At 42.5% G+C, this 15,712-nt stretch overlaps 1 protein-coding gene across 1 annotated transcript in view; it reads right to left on the reverse strand.

Moving 5' to 3' along the window:
• The window catches only part of RYR3 (ryanodine receptor 3), a 269,878-nt gene that overhangs the window by 79,826 nt on the left and 174,340 nt on the right, over positions 1–15,712 (reverse strand). Inside the window, 9 exon segments of the mRNA XM_087429068.1 lie at positions 2,319–2,400; positions 3,765–4,003; positions 6,107–6,167; positions 6,841–6,890; positions 10,542–10,663; positions 11,585–11,652; positions 12,206–12,321; positions 14,725–14,848; positions 14,966–15,041. Of these exon segments, the coding sequence (XP_087285194.1) occupies positions 2,319–2,400; positions 3,765–4,003; positions 6,107–6,167; positions 6,841–6,890; positions 10,542–10,663; positions 11,585–11,652; positions 12,206–12,321; positions 14,725–14,848; positions 14,966–15,041 (938 nt within the window).

Genomic DNA, 15,712 nt, shown 5'->3' on the forward strand with positions numbered 1-15,712 from the left:
TATTGTACTTTCCTCCCTAAAATCCACAAGAACTTGGGGAAAAATTGGGAAGAAATTTGGATCTATGCTGAAATTGGAATATGTGTGATAACCTCAAACCACAAAGTATAGACCAAATCAAGGGAGGATGCTGAAACTGAGACATCCTGTTCAGACCTAGAGCAGAGTGTAGAAATCTCTGGAAGTAAATATGGGGATTTTGAGGAGCCCAGAATATGAGTTTTTGCTTGCAACAATGAGGATTAAGGGTGTGAGCCGGCCCTAGGAGACCTGTTGAACAACATGTGTGTGGGGCTCAGGTTCCATATTGCAGGGTGGCAGACAGGACCAGAGTAGGGAAGGAGGGTACACGCCATCTACCACAACTATGACCTGACTCCCAGCCTGGAGAAACCACTGGAGGTGAGGTGGACTGGAAGAGTGAGAAATAACCTGTTTCGTAGCTGCTGACCCAAGTCTTCTAAAGTAGAGAACAAACATACATTAAATCACTAAGCAAAAGTCCCATGACTACAGGATGCACTAAGAAATGAGTAGACTTTTAACTCTATATACTTCTGTACTGTTTGATTTTTTTGAATAAGAATGTCTTACTTTCACAATACAAAAGAAAATAAACAATAAAAGTCATTAATAGTGGTAGCATCGCAACCCTAAGATTTTAAATCTTTAATTCCTTAGTTGCTCCATTAACTAACACAGAGGCAACAGGGGCAGCCTCCATCCAGGTGCTTCTTCAAGACTTGCCTTCTACCAACGCGGAGTATAAAACACAGGCACCAATACTCAGTGCTGTGGAGAGCAGATATGCAAGAAAACTGGAATGAATATGTGATTAATGTATAAAAACTCATATGAAGAGCAGTCTTTTTCTGGTCTGACATTTCAAAGTTGACCTTTGGCTTTTTTTTCAAGAGAACAATGCATAAGCTTTTCAAAAAATTGCACAAAGAAACACATATAGATGTATGTATATACACACATAAACGGAGAGAGTAAGAAAAGATATTGAGAAACTATTCACAACTGCTTAATGGAAGAAATGAATTAAAGATACTTTCCCTAAGTGAAATTCAGTATTAAGGGAAAAAATTTTTATTAATTCGCTTGTTGATTTGGTATAAAATGTGGTTGAAAATTTTGTCTGCCCAGTTCCTATTTCTAAATGACAAAACTATTTATCCATATTTTATGATGTAAAACAATAAGGAAAGATATGCAACTATAGCTTTAAAATCATAATCAAAATAAATTAGTCATTGGTTCTTGAAATAATTTCTTGAACTCTGGAAGCTATTTGGAAGCTGTGATTATGAAGACATAGATATTTCTTCAACACGTTTTCTGGTTACTAGTACACAATTTTACGTCGTTAGTTCTTTAGTTCTTGAAGGAGCCGAAGTCGTTTTTCACTTTATTGAGAAATTGCAATTAGAATAACGTAAGTTTTGATGTGAAACATGGATTTATCATTGGTTTGTTTGATAAAGTCATCATAAATTGAGGAGGCACATGGAGCATAGATACCAAAGGGATATTTATATGAAGTAATTTTAAACACAGATTGGATTTCTTCCAGTTTCCTCATGTGAAAGGGCAAAAAAGGAAAAAAAACTCTTTCAAGGATAAGACTAAGTCCAGAGTTTGGTTAATACTGTGTTTATCCTTCTGATCTTCCCTGTGGGTTTAAACAGAACAACACAACACGTGGTATTTGATGCTGAAAAGCAGGGGGTCACCAAAGGCCTGCAACGCTCCAGGCAGATTACAGAGCAAAGTCGGACCCAAGCACCTTGCAAATCAGCTTGTTCTGACTCTAGATTATTGAATAGCATTTCTGCTACCAGCGTGTGGACTTGCTAAAACTATAACTAATCTGACAGCAGAGAATGGTAAAGGTCCAGGGTTGTATCACACAGAAACTCATTAAACACTATAGCAACTGCCTCACGTCCCTTGAGCTTCTCAGCAAGTTTTAACCACAGGAACTCTGGAAGCTATTTGGAAGCTGTGATTATGAAGAAACAGACATTTCTTCAACATTTTTTGGTCACTAGCATCTGACTTAGCTTGGCTATATTGCTCCTCCAGCCACACACATTCACCGGCTGTCTGCACAGAAGTCATAAATCTCAAGAGCCTCATTACACTTCTTACTATCGCCACAAACATTTCATAATCTAGGCTCAAAACCACCATCCCATGTCAGTGAGCATTTTGATTTTGTTGGATCGAAAAGATATTATTAAGTGTTTAAAGACTGTAAGTAACATTTTTTCTGAGCCCAAATGTGTTGGCCTCTTTTGTTCCTTAATTACCTTTCAACATAGATGTTCTTTCCTGTCCCAAGGGAGTAGAGGCTGCACAGTATGTGGTAGCATGAAATCTGCACGTCGCTCACTGAAAAGAACAAATAAGAGCTGTCAGCACCGTGCTCCAATCCCAGCTCTCCACCTCCTGCACATGGAAAGGGTCCACCAACAGAGAAAACGTGTCGGTGTCACCCAAGAGCCAAAGATCTCTCTCTAATGAATATAGCCCCTTTCTCCCCAGATGCTAGTTTCTGAACTGGGAGAGGACACAGTGACAGGAATTGAGCCATCCGAGTTCCTTTGAGGGGCTTATGATGCAGATCACATCGCTGCTCAGGGAAAGGAATCATTTGACTGAGTCCTTCCATAATGGAATTTTTTTTTTTTTCCCCAAAAGAGGGAGACACTGTAGTCAAATTTTGTCTGGAGCAATATTTCCTTCCTTTGAAAGGAAGAATGAAAGAAACTTGAAGTCTGAACGAGCCTTTCATTCATTTCCTAGGAACACATGTACAGTATCCCTACCTCTTTAGAGATAGAGCAAAATTCCTCATGTCTACCTGTCCCAAGTTCTCTGATGGGTATTTTTCAAAACGCAATTCAATTGTGTCATGATTTTGCCTTGTTTCCTAAAGGAAGGGCATGTTCCACTTAGGAACTCACAGAGTTCAATCTTTAGGCTACATGCTCCTCTTAAAGTCTGGAGCTCATGATAAGGCCAGGACTAATTTAACCCAATGAGAACTAATATAATTTTTTACTTTTCAACAAGGAAGTGCATTGTTTCCATGACATGAAATAATGAGTTTGATGTTCCCCCACCCCTCCCTCCTACTCCACGGAAAGAACTGATTTGCAGTTGTTCAGGGATATGGAAGATACAGCCTTAGCTATCAGACAACTGGTTAGATTAAATCATGTGCCAACATTTAAAGTGTGAAACTGAAGCTTGGTGGCATAATATTTGCACAAGGGGGCTGCATATGGTATTAAATGCAAACTAAAATAAAACCAACTGACTATGGTCTTCTGAAGGAACAGATAATGAAATGTTAGTATCCATGCTTTGCTCCTGGTAAGCAATGAATAAATTAGGGCTTCTTAACAGAAATATTGGTGTCTGAAAAACCCTGGGAGCAAACCTATATCTCCTGCTGGATTACTCAGATAACCTTTTCAAATTAAGTGGGAGCACGATGGCTGAGAGCTAACCTAGTGGGTGGAAAATTCTGGTCCAGAATAGTAGTGGGAAAAGATTAAATATTATATATTCAAATTTGGGGGTTTCTTCCCTCCAAGAGTCTATTACTTCATTTTTAAATCTAAGAAGAAAAAGTGTGGAGTAATTATCTCTCTACTCTGCCCTCAAGGTCAACCTATGTGAATGAGCCACATACTTCCCATCTATGGCCATGTGCGTATAAATCCACGACAGACAGCAATCTGACTCACAGAGTAAATCCATCCCAAACTGATGCTGAGCAACGTGCTCAAAGATGGACGTCAGGATGGGGAGCAGAGCCACGGTGGTGTAGTTAATATTCTGAGAAACGCCTTTAATCTGCGTTCTGGAATGGGTAAACTTCCCGAGCTTCAGGTTTTCCGAAGTCTTCTCTAAGTCTTCCGCAGCGTTTTCAAAGAATGCTCGTAACCCGGCCTTCACCAGCTCGGAGCCTGACTTCATGACAGTCCTGTAAGCAAACAAGGTTCAAAACCAAAGTCTAATCCGAACCTCTGGCCAACCCCCTTCTTGAAACTGGTGACTTGCAGTGCAACCCGGGCAGACATTTGACACTCCAGTCACCCGAGGACACCGTGTCAGGGGGAATGGAGAGAGCAGTTAGCATCCAGGAAGAAACCTGGGTCACACAATCCTCAGAGGGGGCTAGCACCGGGACGGAGTACTCAGTTTGAGGGAATTAGTGCTCAATTCTTCAGGAAATGTAGAGGACGATTTAGAATGAAACTGGTATTGGTCGCCTGCTATCTATCTAATGTTGCAGCTGGCTACATTCTTCTGTAAATATCTAACTAAAAGGAGGGAGAGGGGAGTTTTCCTTGCAGCTCACCATGGGATAAGCAACTTTTAGCTCTCCCTATGATGCAGGACCTCTTAGAGAGAGAGAGAGAACAAAGAAATAAGTCAACTGAAGCTTAGGTTTCTATTAGTTTTCAGGGATGTCCTAGCTTGGAGAAGGGAGCGGGGAGGGACTGCCAGCCCCATTTAAACAGACAGCTTAATCAGGCACTGAACAAACCTTAGAAATGTGACCCATGGGAATGGAGATTAGCTGTGGGTATATGGGGTTTTCCCTCAAAACATTTTTTTTTTTTTGGTGAGGAAGATTGGCCCTGAGCTAACACCTGTTGCCAATCTTCCTTCTTTTGCATGAGGAAGAGTGGCTCTGAGCTAACATCTGTGCCAGTCTTCCTCTATTCTGTATGTGGGATGCCTCCACAGCATGGCTTAATGTGTGGTGTAGGTCCACCCCAGGATCTGAACCCACGAACCCTGGGCCACTGAAGTGGAGTGCTCTGAACGTAACCACTACGCCACAGGGTCAGCCCTTCAAAACTATTTTATAAAACTTAGAATTGGAACAAAACCTACAAGTCATCTATTACTTTCCATATTTCTACATCTTATTCACAAGATTATGACAGGCTTGCTACAAGGACAGATGCTTTTTATCTACAGCATTTTTGTGATAATTCATCCAACCAACAAGAAAAATAACAAGGAAATACAGTCAGTGGGGATTGCTCCGATCCTGTAAGTATTCATGAGCTCTCTTCCTTACTTTCTAGTCACAGGTTTTGCCAGGAATGATTATCAAACACACTGAACCGCATTTTTAAAAAAGTGGACTCTCTCCCAAGGCATTCTGCATGCTTCTGGAAGTAGATTCCTCAACCCAATGACAAAGGATTTCAGTCTCCTGCAATGTCTTGGTTTGATCCTGCAAACTTTGTGCTGTCCTCATATCTCTACATGTTTGTTTCTCTCAAAAACCCGAAAATCCCCTTTAATTACTCTTAACTGTTTTTTTGATAACCATTCTTAGTTTGTAGGAGATTTTCACCTTCTGGCTACTCTTCTGGGTTGATGCTTCTCTTCTGCACTGGGTTTTGGGATGTGTATCCTCCTCCCGACTTTGACAAGGGCCCTACTTAATGAGCGTGTTAAAGCAAGTTCCCTCAGATCTTTTCACTACTTCTCTCTTTTTTATCTTATCTAATCATTTATGTTTATATTACCAGAATTTACATATATATATTTTAAGACATCCTCTCCCCTCCAGCCATCTTTCCTCCCAGAGCTTCAGGCCATAGCTCAAATCTGTCTGTGTCTCTGATCTTTTGGTGGTCACATCTCCCTGCATTTCCTTCCTCGGCCACTTGGAATTCAGAGAGCTGTGGTTCCCCGCTCCAAGGATGCTTATGGCCTCGCCACCCAAGAGGAAGCCCTTCTTTTTTGTGGAGAATTAGGTAAAAAGTGGCACTCTGCCACCTTATATATTTTATCTTCTGAAAGATGAACTTCTCAGCAAGAGACGACAAGAATTGATGAAGGCTCAGATTTAGCGTTCAGGGTGTGCCATGACATGGCTCTCCATCATGTCAACTGAGAAACAGAGGGTGCTAACATTAGGGTGAGCTTCATCGTTTCCCTGACTCCCTCCCTCCCCAGCTCCTGCAGAGCAGTGACAAGTCATCTCTTCAGATAATAAGTGAGAAAAGAGGGTCAGAGAGGGAGTCTTGAGAAACTATTGGAAAAAACCAGGAAGACTTACCTTGTGTCAAGTGTCTGAGCTAAGATGTGAAGACAGCTCACCATCGTAGTAGAATCACTCCCTAGAATCAAAAATATGGCCTGTGACTTCCCAAACCATTCAGCTTGTCTTTTTTTTTTTAGATAGTCAAAAAAATTTTTAAATGGTATGGAAGGGAGAAGGAATATCCTTTCACAGCACAATGCCAGCAAATACAAGTACACAAGAATGATTGAATTAGAAAACTTCCAATTTATAAACATGAGTATGACTCGTATGTGGAAGATAGGAAAAAACCGCCAAAACAACAAACACATAGATACAGAGAACAGACTGGTGGTTACCAGAGGGAAAGGGGGCAGAGGGAGGGAAAAAGGGATAAAGGGGGACTTTCATATGCCTGTCTTTTAAATGCAATCTTCTCAATATGCACAAACCACAGCCCAGCATAACTAACCACCAACACAAAAAGTGCCAGGCCTCTGTTCAGGGACAATGCATTTATCTCTGACAAATCCACTTTATGATGGATGTTAGAGGCAGAGCTTGAAACCTTCACTGGTGTGGAAAATCTGGGCTGTTAAAAGGGTAGAGAGGTCATTTATCACACTTCAGAACAATTTTCTATGGCAAATTTAGGTGACACTAGTCCTAAGGCTCAGGATGTCTGTGGGAGCCACAAATAAAGGCAAAATGCGAGTTCAGGGTAATTACAGGGAGGAGTGCAGCCCTTAGCAATGTTTCTCTTCACTTACCAAAGAGGGAAATCCTGTGTCGAACAAGAGCAGCGAGTTTGCAGAACAGGCTGAAGCAGAAAATGCAAGTCAGAAAGGCACAGAGATTCAAGGACTACTTTGTACCTCCCCCAGTCTCCACGCCGTAAAACAAAGAGCATAGAATGGTACTCTGGGAAGATGCACCGTGTTCCTCCCAAAGACCCCTCTGGACCACACTAGGAGTACATGTGGTTACCGCTGTCTTGTTGGAGAATCATGAAAGGTACCTTGCAGGCAGCTCCAACCTTACAGAAAACAATCCTTCTGCAATAATTATAGTATTTTGCAGTGACCCGGTTCTTGGAAACCATCCCTTGCTATGGGGCACTTTGTGTCGAAATGTTCATTTGTACGACATTCAGGAATAATGAGGATTCTGGAAGGAAGCATGCTTTTTCCATCGTTCCATTGGATTACAAACCATTTTGTAGCCTTCACTGGGGTTGTGAGGCTTTAGTTGGGAGGTGGGCGAGAAGGTGGCACTGGAAGAAAGTTAATGGTTCAGGTATGGGGGATATTGTGTTGAATAAAAACATTATAAGAAATTGCTTTTCTGTGTCATCTCCTATTAGTCTACGGGCCTGAACAGGTTGCTGTCCTGGCTGTGTCCTTGGAAGCTAGGAAAACCCATCTGCTAGGCTTTTGTGCTTTTTGACCCTACTCTACGCTTTCTCCCATATTTTCTACCATGGAACCCCTTGGAGGTTCAGGTGTGTTTTACTGTTTTACTTTCCACAGTGCTTAATAGAAGGCCTTGTACAGTTAGAAAAGAGCCCATAAATGTTTCTGAACATGCTACTGATGGACTCTATCTAGGGACACTATGGCCATCACTTGACCTGTGTTACTGATGTTCTTGGGAGGAGATTCCTCAGAACTCTGACATGATTTGACTCCGGCACAGCTAGACCAGAACTTGGCAATCCCTTCAGAAAGCAGTCCTTCCTGGTGGAACAGAAAGAGGGAAGGTAGAATAAAAACACCTGGTCCAGGCCATGGATTCTAAGGGGAGACTGAGCTGAAGTTCTTCCCAAGGTCTTCTTAGAAGTCATGGGCTTCTTGCCCCACACAGGGAGAAATCGTTTAGGGTACAGCTCAAATGGAGAAGAATACAACCCGATTGTTGATGGGGATGAAAATTTGCCCACCTCCAAATGGTTTTCAGTTCATGCCCTGGGCCCTTCTGGGCTGTCTACTGGAAATCACAGCCCAAGTCCCTCGCGGGTAGACATTTGTTTTTGCAATGGCGGTAAGTTGGAACCCCCGGCCTAGAGCTTAGAACTTAGAATGAATTAATAGAAATTTGGCAGCCAGCTGGTATGAAATTAACTATGGACTGCTGCTTTTTTCTCTTCCCATGGTGTTTGTTTCTTTTGGAAATATGTATCTGCCAAAGAATTCAGGGAGTTGGGGGAGATAGCCTGGCAGAGTATGAGTTCTATGGCTCTGCCATGACTAGCTGGGCTGTCGTGGTGAAGCCACTTAACCGCTCTGGGCATTAGCTTCTCATCTGTAAGTACAGAATAATCATAGGACCCTCTTAGTTTTTAGAAATAGGGGCTGATAAACTCAGTTATTTCTGGTGAATTGCTTCAAAGTGGATGCATGCTCTGTCTAAATACAAAATGACATTTTTCTAAAGCAGATGGTAGGGTTGTTTTGATCCTAATACTAACATGGTTTACTCTGCTGGCAGAGGTGCTTTCTCAGGCATGCCAAGGCCAGGGCCTGAAACTCCCAGAAGCCCCTTGTACCCTATGGAGCCCATGATTTAAATAGAAGCATTGTCCTTAGCCCAGCGTTATGAGGAGCCAGAGTCCCCAGGCACCTCCCTCCATCTCAGAATTGGAGGTGATAAATAGAGGGATTACAGGGGAGAGAGTCTGGGAAGCAGGAGTGAATGGCATCAGATGCAGAAGAGGTGGGGCCAGGGCGAAGGATGCAAACAAGAGGGGTCTGGAAACATGAACACGTTCAGTGCAGACACGACTGCTTCTGAGGGATGGTGGCAAGCACTGATGGATCTGAGAGCTGTTTGCAAGGCTGATCATCAGCTCCAGGTTGTTTTCCAGCCGTGACAAATGGTGCCTGGCTGAACAAATGTTACATTTCCATGAATTAATAATCTAAGTGAAATAGATGAAGAAAACAGACACACCTGCCCTCTGTTGGATTATCTGAATGTCTCACTTTGCCCCTCATTTCCCTCACTTCTTACAAAATACACTGGTGCATCCTGAAAATATTTAGGAAATCTTTGGTCAGTAACTGATTCTAGGTTTATCTCATTTTTCTTTTCTTTTTGTGAGGAAGATCAGCTCTGAGCTAACATCCGATGCCAATCTTCCTCTTTTTGCCGAGGAAGATTGGTGCTGGGCTAAGGTCCGTGCCCATCTTCCTCTACTTTATATGGGATGCTGCCACAGCATGGCTTGACAAGCTGGTGCGTCGGTGCGTGCCCAGATCCGAACCCGCGAACCCCAGGCTGCTGAAGCTGAGCGCGCACGTAACCGCTAAGCCACGGGGCCAGATCCTAGGTTTATCTCATTTTGACAGCACAAACTCCTCCCTTAATACATGAGATTAAGTAATCACAGTGCAGGGAAAATGGCACTCCATCTGGATTGAGAGGACTGGGCTTTCTTTCTTGCCCTAACTTACTACCTGGGTAACTGTAGGCACTGGAGTGGACCTGACCAAACCTCAGTTTTCCCTTCCATAAAATGGAGATCATAATACACAGGCAGTTCTTAGAATTTAGACATTGCGATGTTTCACAATGATACTTACACAAGTGAGCAGTAACTCTTGCATATGAAATACTGAGCTCACTGCTCAGCCATGTTGTGTTTCACAAATGTTAGCTAAATCCCAAGGTGGAATATCTCCCCAAATATGGCGGTATTTAATGGCTGACCCTTAGAAAATATAATGTACCCTGTTCACTGTCAACTGATGCTAGGAAAACAGGTGACAGACTGCTTCCATGGCAGTCCTTAACTCTTTGCCATTTAGAAGTCTAACCCACTCCTCGTCACTCATAAATCAAGCACAGAGAGAACCTAAGGCATGGTGGAACCCATCTCAGCCTGATCATGAAGCACCCCCGTTGTTCTTAGTCTCTGTTGAGGTACCCAGAGGTTATGCCTAGTAGAATGAGAACGGAGGCTGGTGCTTTTGATGACAATTTTTTTCCTATTAGGAATTTAAATTGAATTATGTCGCTCTAGATATCAAATCTCAGATCATCCACACCAGGACTTGTAAGATCTGATTCTTTTAAAAAATTTTAATCTTAAAAAGCCTGATAAGAATGGGATTGAAAGCTGTGGTAATCTGTTTCTTCTCAACATTGTGTGTTTGCTTTTCCCAAACTTCAAAATTACCTTTGCCTCTTTCTAAATGTTATTTCAGGATAGAAGTTCACCTGAGTTTATAAATTTTTCCCAAGCCCTACTGATACCCCCAAACAGTGCACTTCTCTTGGTTGCCAAAATAACACATAGATAAGTATGAATAAAATTACTTTTAAAACCAAGATGATAACCAAAACCTCTGAGCTACCCATCATCAGGCTATAGTTTATTTCTCCAAAAGATTCACCACTTAGTCCCCAGGAGTATGGAGTTTTGTATAAATCACACCAGCACCAAGACCATCTCTTTCTTTTGTAGACTCACCTGGCCACCATTTCTTTCTCCTTATGGGAGGCATACCCACTGCTGCTAAGTGGCTTCAGAGGTGAAGACAGGAAGTAGAGGTGGTGATTGGTGAAATACTGGTCAACCAGTGGGAGGAGAACCTGGAAAATCCGCCAGAAATTAACTTCTTGGAAGCTAGCCAAAGCTCTTCCTTTGTTTCCTTTGAAAAAGTTCAGTCTCAGTGAACAATAAGCCTCTGAACACTGGTTCTGGAATATCCCAGTTTTCAACACATTTTCCTCTTCTATGCCCTGAAGCCAGAAGCCTTGGAGATATGTGAAAGGATAGGGCCACCCACCGAGGGACCAAAGAAATATGAGTACGGCCTTGAGTCAGCATTTTCAGGAGAGTCCTATGGGACATCTGTACTTAGACATGGTTTCTTGGGCACAGCATCCAGCAGGTACACTTGAGGCCTGGCCTGGCACTACTAACATTGAGTGTTCTGTGTCTGCCTCTCAGACAAGGCTATGCCAAGGCCTCCCATGCATTTAGTCCTCTGAGTAGGGTTGTATGGCAGAGACTGCTCACTGACACCCAAATTCATTTTCCCCTTCTTTCTCTTAGCAACAGAAACCCCAATGTTTTAGCACGGGGTCACCCAGCTAGAGAATGCATTACCCAGTCTCTCTTGTAGGCAGGCGAGGCTAAAACGTCTAAGTTCCAGCCACGGGGATAAAACTATTTAAAAAAAGTAGCTTGCCCTCCCCTTTCCTTCTCCCTTTCCCACAGATGTTGTACAGGTTAGCCTGTTTGGACCACACTGGCCACACCTTAGGAGATGGTGGAGCATCAGTAGAGGAAGAACTTGGGTCCCTGCGTGATGGTGTGGAGGAGAGCAGGCTGCCTACCTCCTTGGACCACCACCTGCCTTGGCACTGTTCCACGACAGAGAAATACATGTCCATCTCATCGAAGCTATTGGAATTTTGGATATCTTTGTTGGATCAGCTTAATGTGTACCCTAAATTGTATAGATCCTAAGAAGAAAGTAATTTGGTTTAGTGCAGAGAGCCACTTACTTTGGCAAAGAATTTGATCTCCTGGTCATGGGGAGACTTTTCCGTTTTCCCACTGCTGACAATGGCTTCTACAAAGACAAAAGTAACACAAAGTTGGCCAGAGTTAAAGAAAACTAAAACAAAAACAGTCACAGCATTTTAGAAACAGAGCAGCTTTTCCAAAGGTCATGAAAAGGCCATCTGATTTTACAAATTATCTTATATTTTACAAAGCACTTCCCAGTCGTGCTGGTGAGTTGTTTCTTGTGTCAGTTCTCTAAACTGCTTCACTACCCTTTCTCCACTTTATGGATGAGAAAGTAGCTTTAGGGAGGTTGAGTCATATGCCCACAACCACCAGGCAAAACAATGGAAAAGTTAAAATTGGATGAGTTATATGAAAAATGGAAAATGGTTCAATCAAACCCAGTAGGGGAACCAAGGAGGAAACTGATTTTTTTAAGCTGGGGGGAAAAAAATTCTCAGCTACCATTTTGTCCCTAAAACCATATGCCTAAATGAATCATGAACACCTGCAACATGAACACATCATTCCTTGATAAAGGAATATCAAATTGTTTTTGATGCTGTGAGTTACTATGAGAAGTACACATTTTTGTGATATTTCACAATGACACTTACCCAAATGGGCAATAAACTCTTGAGCGGAATCAACATATTTCAGAACCTTCTTCAAAAATTTATAGGCAAATCTCTTTTCCATGGAGGAGGCATCCAGCTCCATATCCTTGATACCTCTAGGTTGGAAATGGGTAAACCCCAGGAAGATAACAGAGATAACAACGTGACTTTGGAGCATCAGCATCCTACCTGTGTCAACTTTATTTTCCCAGTGTGAACCTGGCTTAGTGAGCAGAGTCATCATCTGACTGATTTCCCCTTGCACTTGGAACTTGCCTCTGTGAGCACCCAACATCTGCACTACAGTAATTTGTGAAAAGATTTTTCAGAAAGATCTTTATCATTCATGCAGCAACTATTGAGCTGGGGATAAACCAGAGATGCAAACCAGAATCCCTGCCCTCATGGAACTTACATGCTAGCTGGAAACAGACACAAACAACATATAAAACAAAATATAAATTATGTGGGATGCTAGAAGTTCATAATTTTGTGAAAAAAAGAAAAATTAAAGCAGGACAAAAGGGCCCAGGAGTGCCTGAAGTGGGGGCAAGCACTGTAGTGTCACGATGGGTAATCAGTGCTGGTCTCATGGGGACATCTGGGGAAAGAGCTTTCCAGGCACGGGGCGTGGTGGTGCAAAGGTCCTGAGGCAGGAACATGCACGCTGGGTTGAAGGAATACGGCAGAGGTTAGCGTGGACAGAACGGAAGTGAGCAGGCAGCGAGAGGGGTGTGGGGCGAGCAGTGGAGTAAATCGTTAGGGCCCTGTGGGCCAGCCTTAGAATTTTGTTTTTGCTCTAGGATGGGAAGCTATTGAAAGTTTTGAATAAAGGAACGATATGATATGTAACAGAATTACTCTATTGTTAGGTTTAAAATTGACTGTGGGGAGCAAGTGTTGAAACAGGGAGCCCTGGGTGGAAGGTTCCTTCAGCAAAGATAGTGACAGCATGGAGGGGGTGAGAAGTGGTCAGAGGTAGAACCATCAGGATTTCCTGAAGGATTGGTTGCGGGTTGGAAGAAAAGGAGAAGAGTCAAGGTTTTTGGCTTGAGCACTGGGAAGAACGGGCTGCCATGGAGCGACGGGGAAGCTGAGGGTGGAGAGATCCGAGGCGCGGGGAGCAGGCAACCAGGAATTCTCCGTGGTGACAGGGATCTGGCTTCCTCATCTGTACACGGGCTCTGGCACATGGTAAATAGCTACCAGGATATATTTGCTGAATCCAATTATCTTTTTCCTTTTTTCCCCTATTTCTACGATTTCCTATTTAGTCATAGTAAAGAGGAATTTTTCATTTCTGTGAGCCAGTTATTTATCCGCAAATCACAGTACACATTTATCTTGGTGTTAAGAACAGGATTAAAATGACGATGGGAGTCTTTCTCAAATGCTTCCCCAGAGGCTGTCTCCTGCTGCCTGACCTTTCCTGCTGACAATACGGCAAATAAGTTTTATTATTTTTTCATATGAGCTACAATAGAAATATTTGTATAGATTTTTATTTGGGTTTTGGCCATTCAGTGGCGAAAATTCTGTAGGAAACCAAAAGAAGAAACAGCAGCTGGCTCAGCAAACATTTCTTTTAGGAGGAATGGCTATATCAGAATGGGAACGCTAGCTTGTTTTTCAAAGGACTCAGCAAGCATGACCCTACGAAGCACAGCCTACCATTGACATTTGACCTTCTACCTTTAAGACTTAAGCAGCCAAGACCATCCTCATATAAAACATTATGATAAACATAAGTTTGAGATAAAATGTCTTAGGAAAGCACGATTCATTCAACCTCTCTAGTGGAGTTGTGTCTTCATAAGAATCAGTTCCCTTTGTTCAAAGACTGTTTATGTCAGTTATACTTACTCGTATTACGTAATTTAATTAAACATGTAAAACAACAAAATAAAAGTATGAAGAGAACCGTTGATTCTATGAGAACTAAGGTGCATATTTTGCAAAGACCTACAATTGCAAGGTTCCCAATACATGGTTTTTGAATCAGGTACGAGTGAGACAGCTGTAAAAGATAGGGGAGGAAGTGGAAAAAAAAAACACCTAGAAGAATACCGCACTTACATTGTTTTGAATGTGCCTTAATTCTCCCTGCTCTTTAAACAAGCCCAAATTCCAGAGCTTTGAGGATGCATTATGGATGTTGTTTATAAATCCAATTGGTAAGACAACATACAAAGACAAGGTTTTGGGGCCTATAGCACAAGATTTGTGAATGAATGCATGTTTATATGTTTGAAGTTAAAATTAAATGTGTAAAGTATATATATATAATTTGTCACGATTCTTTGCTGTAACTGATTTTTAAAAATTGATATCGAGCAGTCCCGTTTATGTCATAAAGGAGGGCTTCAGTCTCCAAAATACAAATTTTCTCATTTCAAAAGACTCAACGGCTATCCTTACTCTGATCCGTGTTGTAGGCAGGTGATTAAACACCTAGAGAGGGAGAGACCACGCCCACAAGCCCGCCCCACCCCACTAACATCCTCTGGAAGATGACTTACCTAGAAACGACGATGCCATTCACTTGGAGGAATTTAAACAAGTCCTGCGCCTTCTCTCGGTCCCTGAACTTTTCCTTGGCAGTCAAGGTGTCATATGGTACCAAAAGAGGGTGACTGCCGCCACCTGGGGTCAGTAAAGTGAGAGATGACAAAATATTTGGCTCTCCCTTTGCACTTCTAAGAAACACATACCTGCCCCCCCAGCTCACCTTTGGTGGGGGATGTTGTAAACCTGGCTCACCTTTGCTCTCCAGCTCCAGCTTCTTCTTCTTGGCCCAGATATTGTGATAGTTCTCAGCCACGACCTCCACCATTCCCTGTGTCCCACCAAGGAGATGATAGTCAGAGAGAAGGCAAGAAAGAAAAATGGGTTCATATCTGCCAGGCTATTTCAGGCAGCCTTGGGAACAGAACACCACCACACGCTAACGGCACATTGTGGAGTGTCTCCCATCATTAATTAGTCTGTGCTTATGCACCTCATTAGTTTTATATCTTCTCATACACACAGAAAACAATTTCTAATTCTGTCCTTCCCTTGTAACTTATTATTCTGGCAGTTTGATGCATTTAGGAGAAACACACATTTCCATTTGAAACTGCATTCTGGAGGCATTTCATTTGTCATAGAAGTTCAGTATCTTATTTCCGACCTGAGATAGGGAGCTGGAAGTGGGGGTTAAGCAAAAATCTAGAATTCCTGAAAGCCTTTAGCTTAGCAATTAAGAATAATCACATGTAGGAGAAAAGTGCTGCAAATAAGATTTCTCAAATAGAATCCATCTTTATAAGGCTCATAAAACAGTGACCTGAAATGAAGGATGGCCTAAGATCCAAAGGGTTGGTCTGATGGATTCTTTGAGGAGTAAACGTCCCAGGCTGGGCCGGCCATGGCCACCAATGTGCGCAGGAGGGAGAAATGGGAGGAGGCAGCTCAGGGCTTTTGAGTCCATCCTCTTGGTTGTACGTCCCTAAATCCTGCAATGGT

The sequence above is a fragment of the Ceratotherium simum genome, chromosome 3 (genome assembly GCF_057802395.1).
Source record: "Ceratotherium simum simum isolate JZ-2026a chromosome 3, ASM5780239v1, whole genome shotgun sequence".
NCBI classification, from domain to species: Eukaryota; Metazoa; Chordata; class Mammalia; order Perissodactyla; family Rhinocerotidae; genus Ceratotherium; species Ceratotherium simum.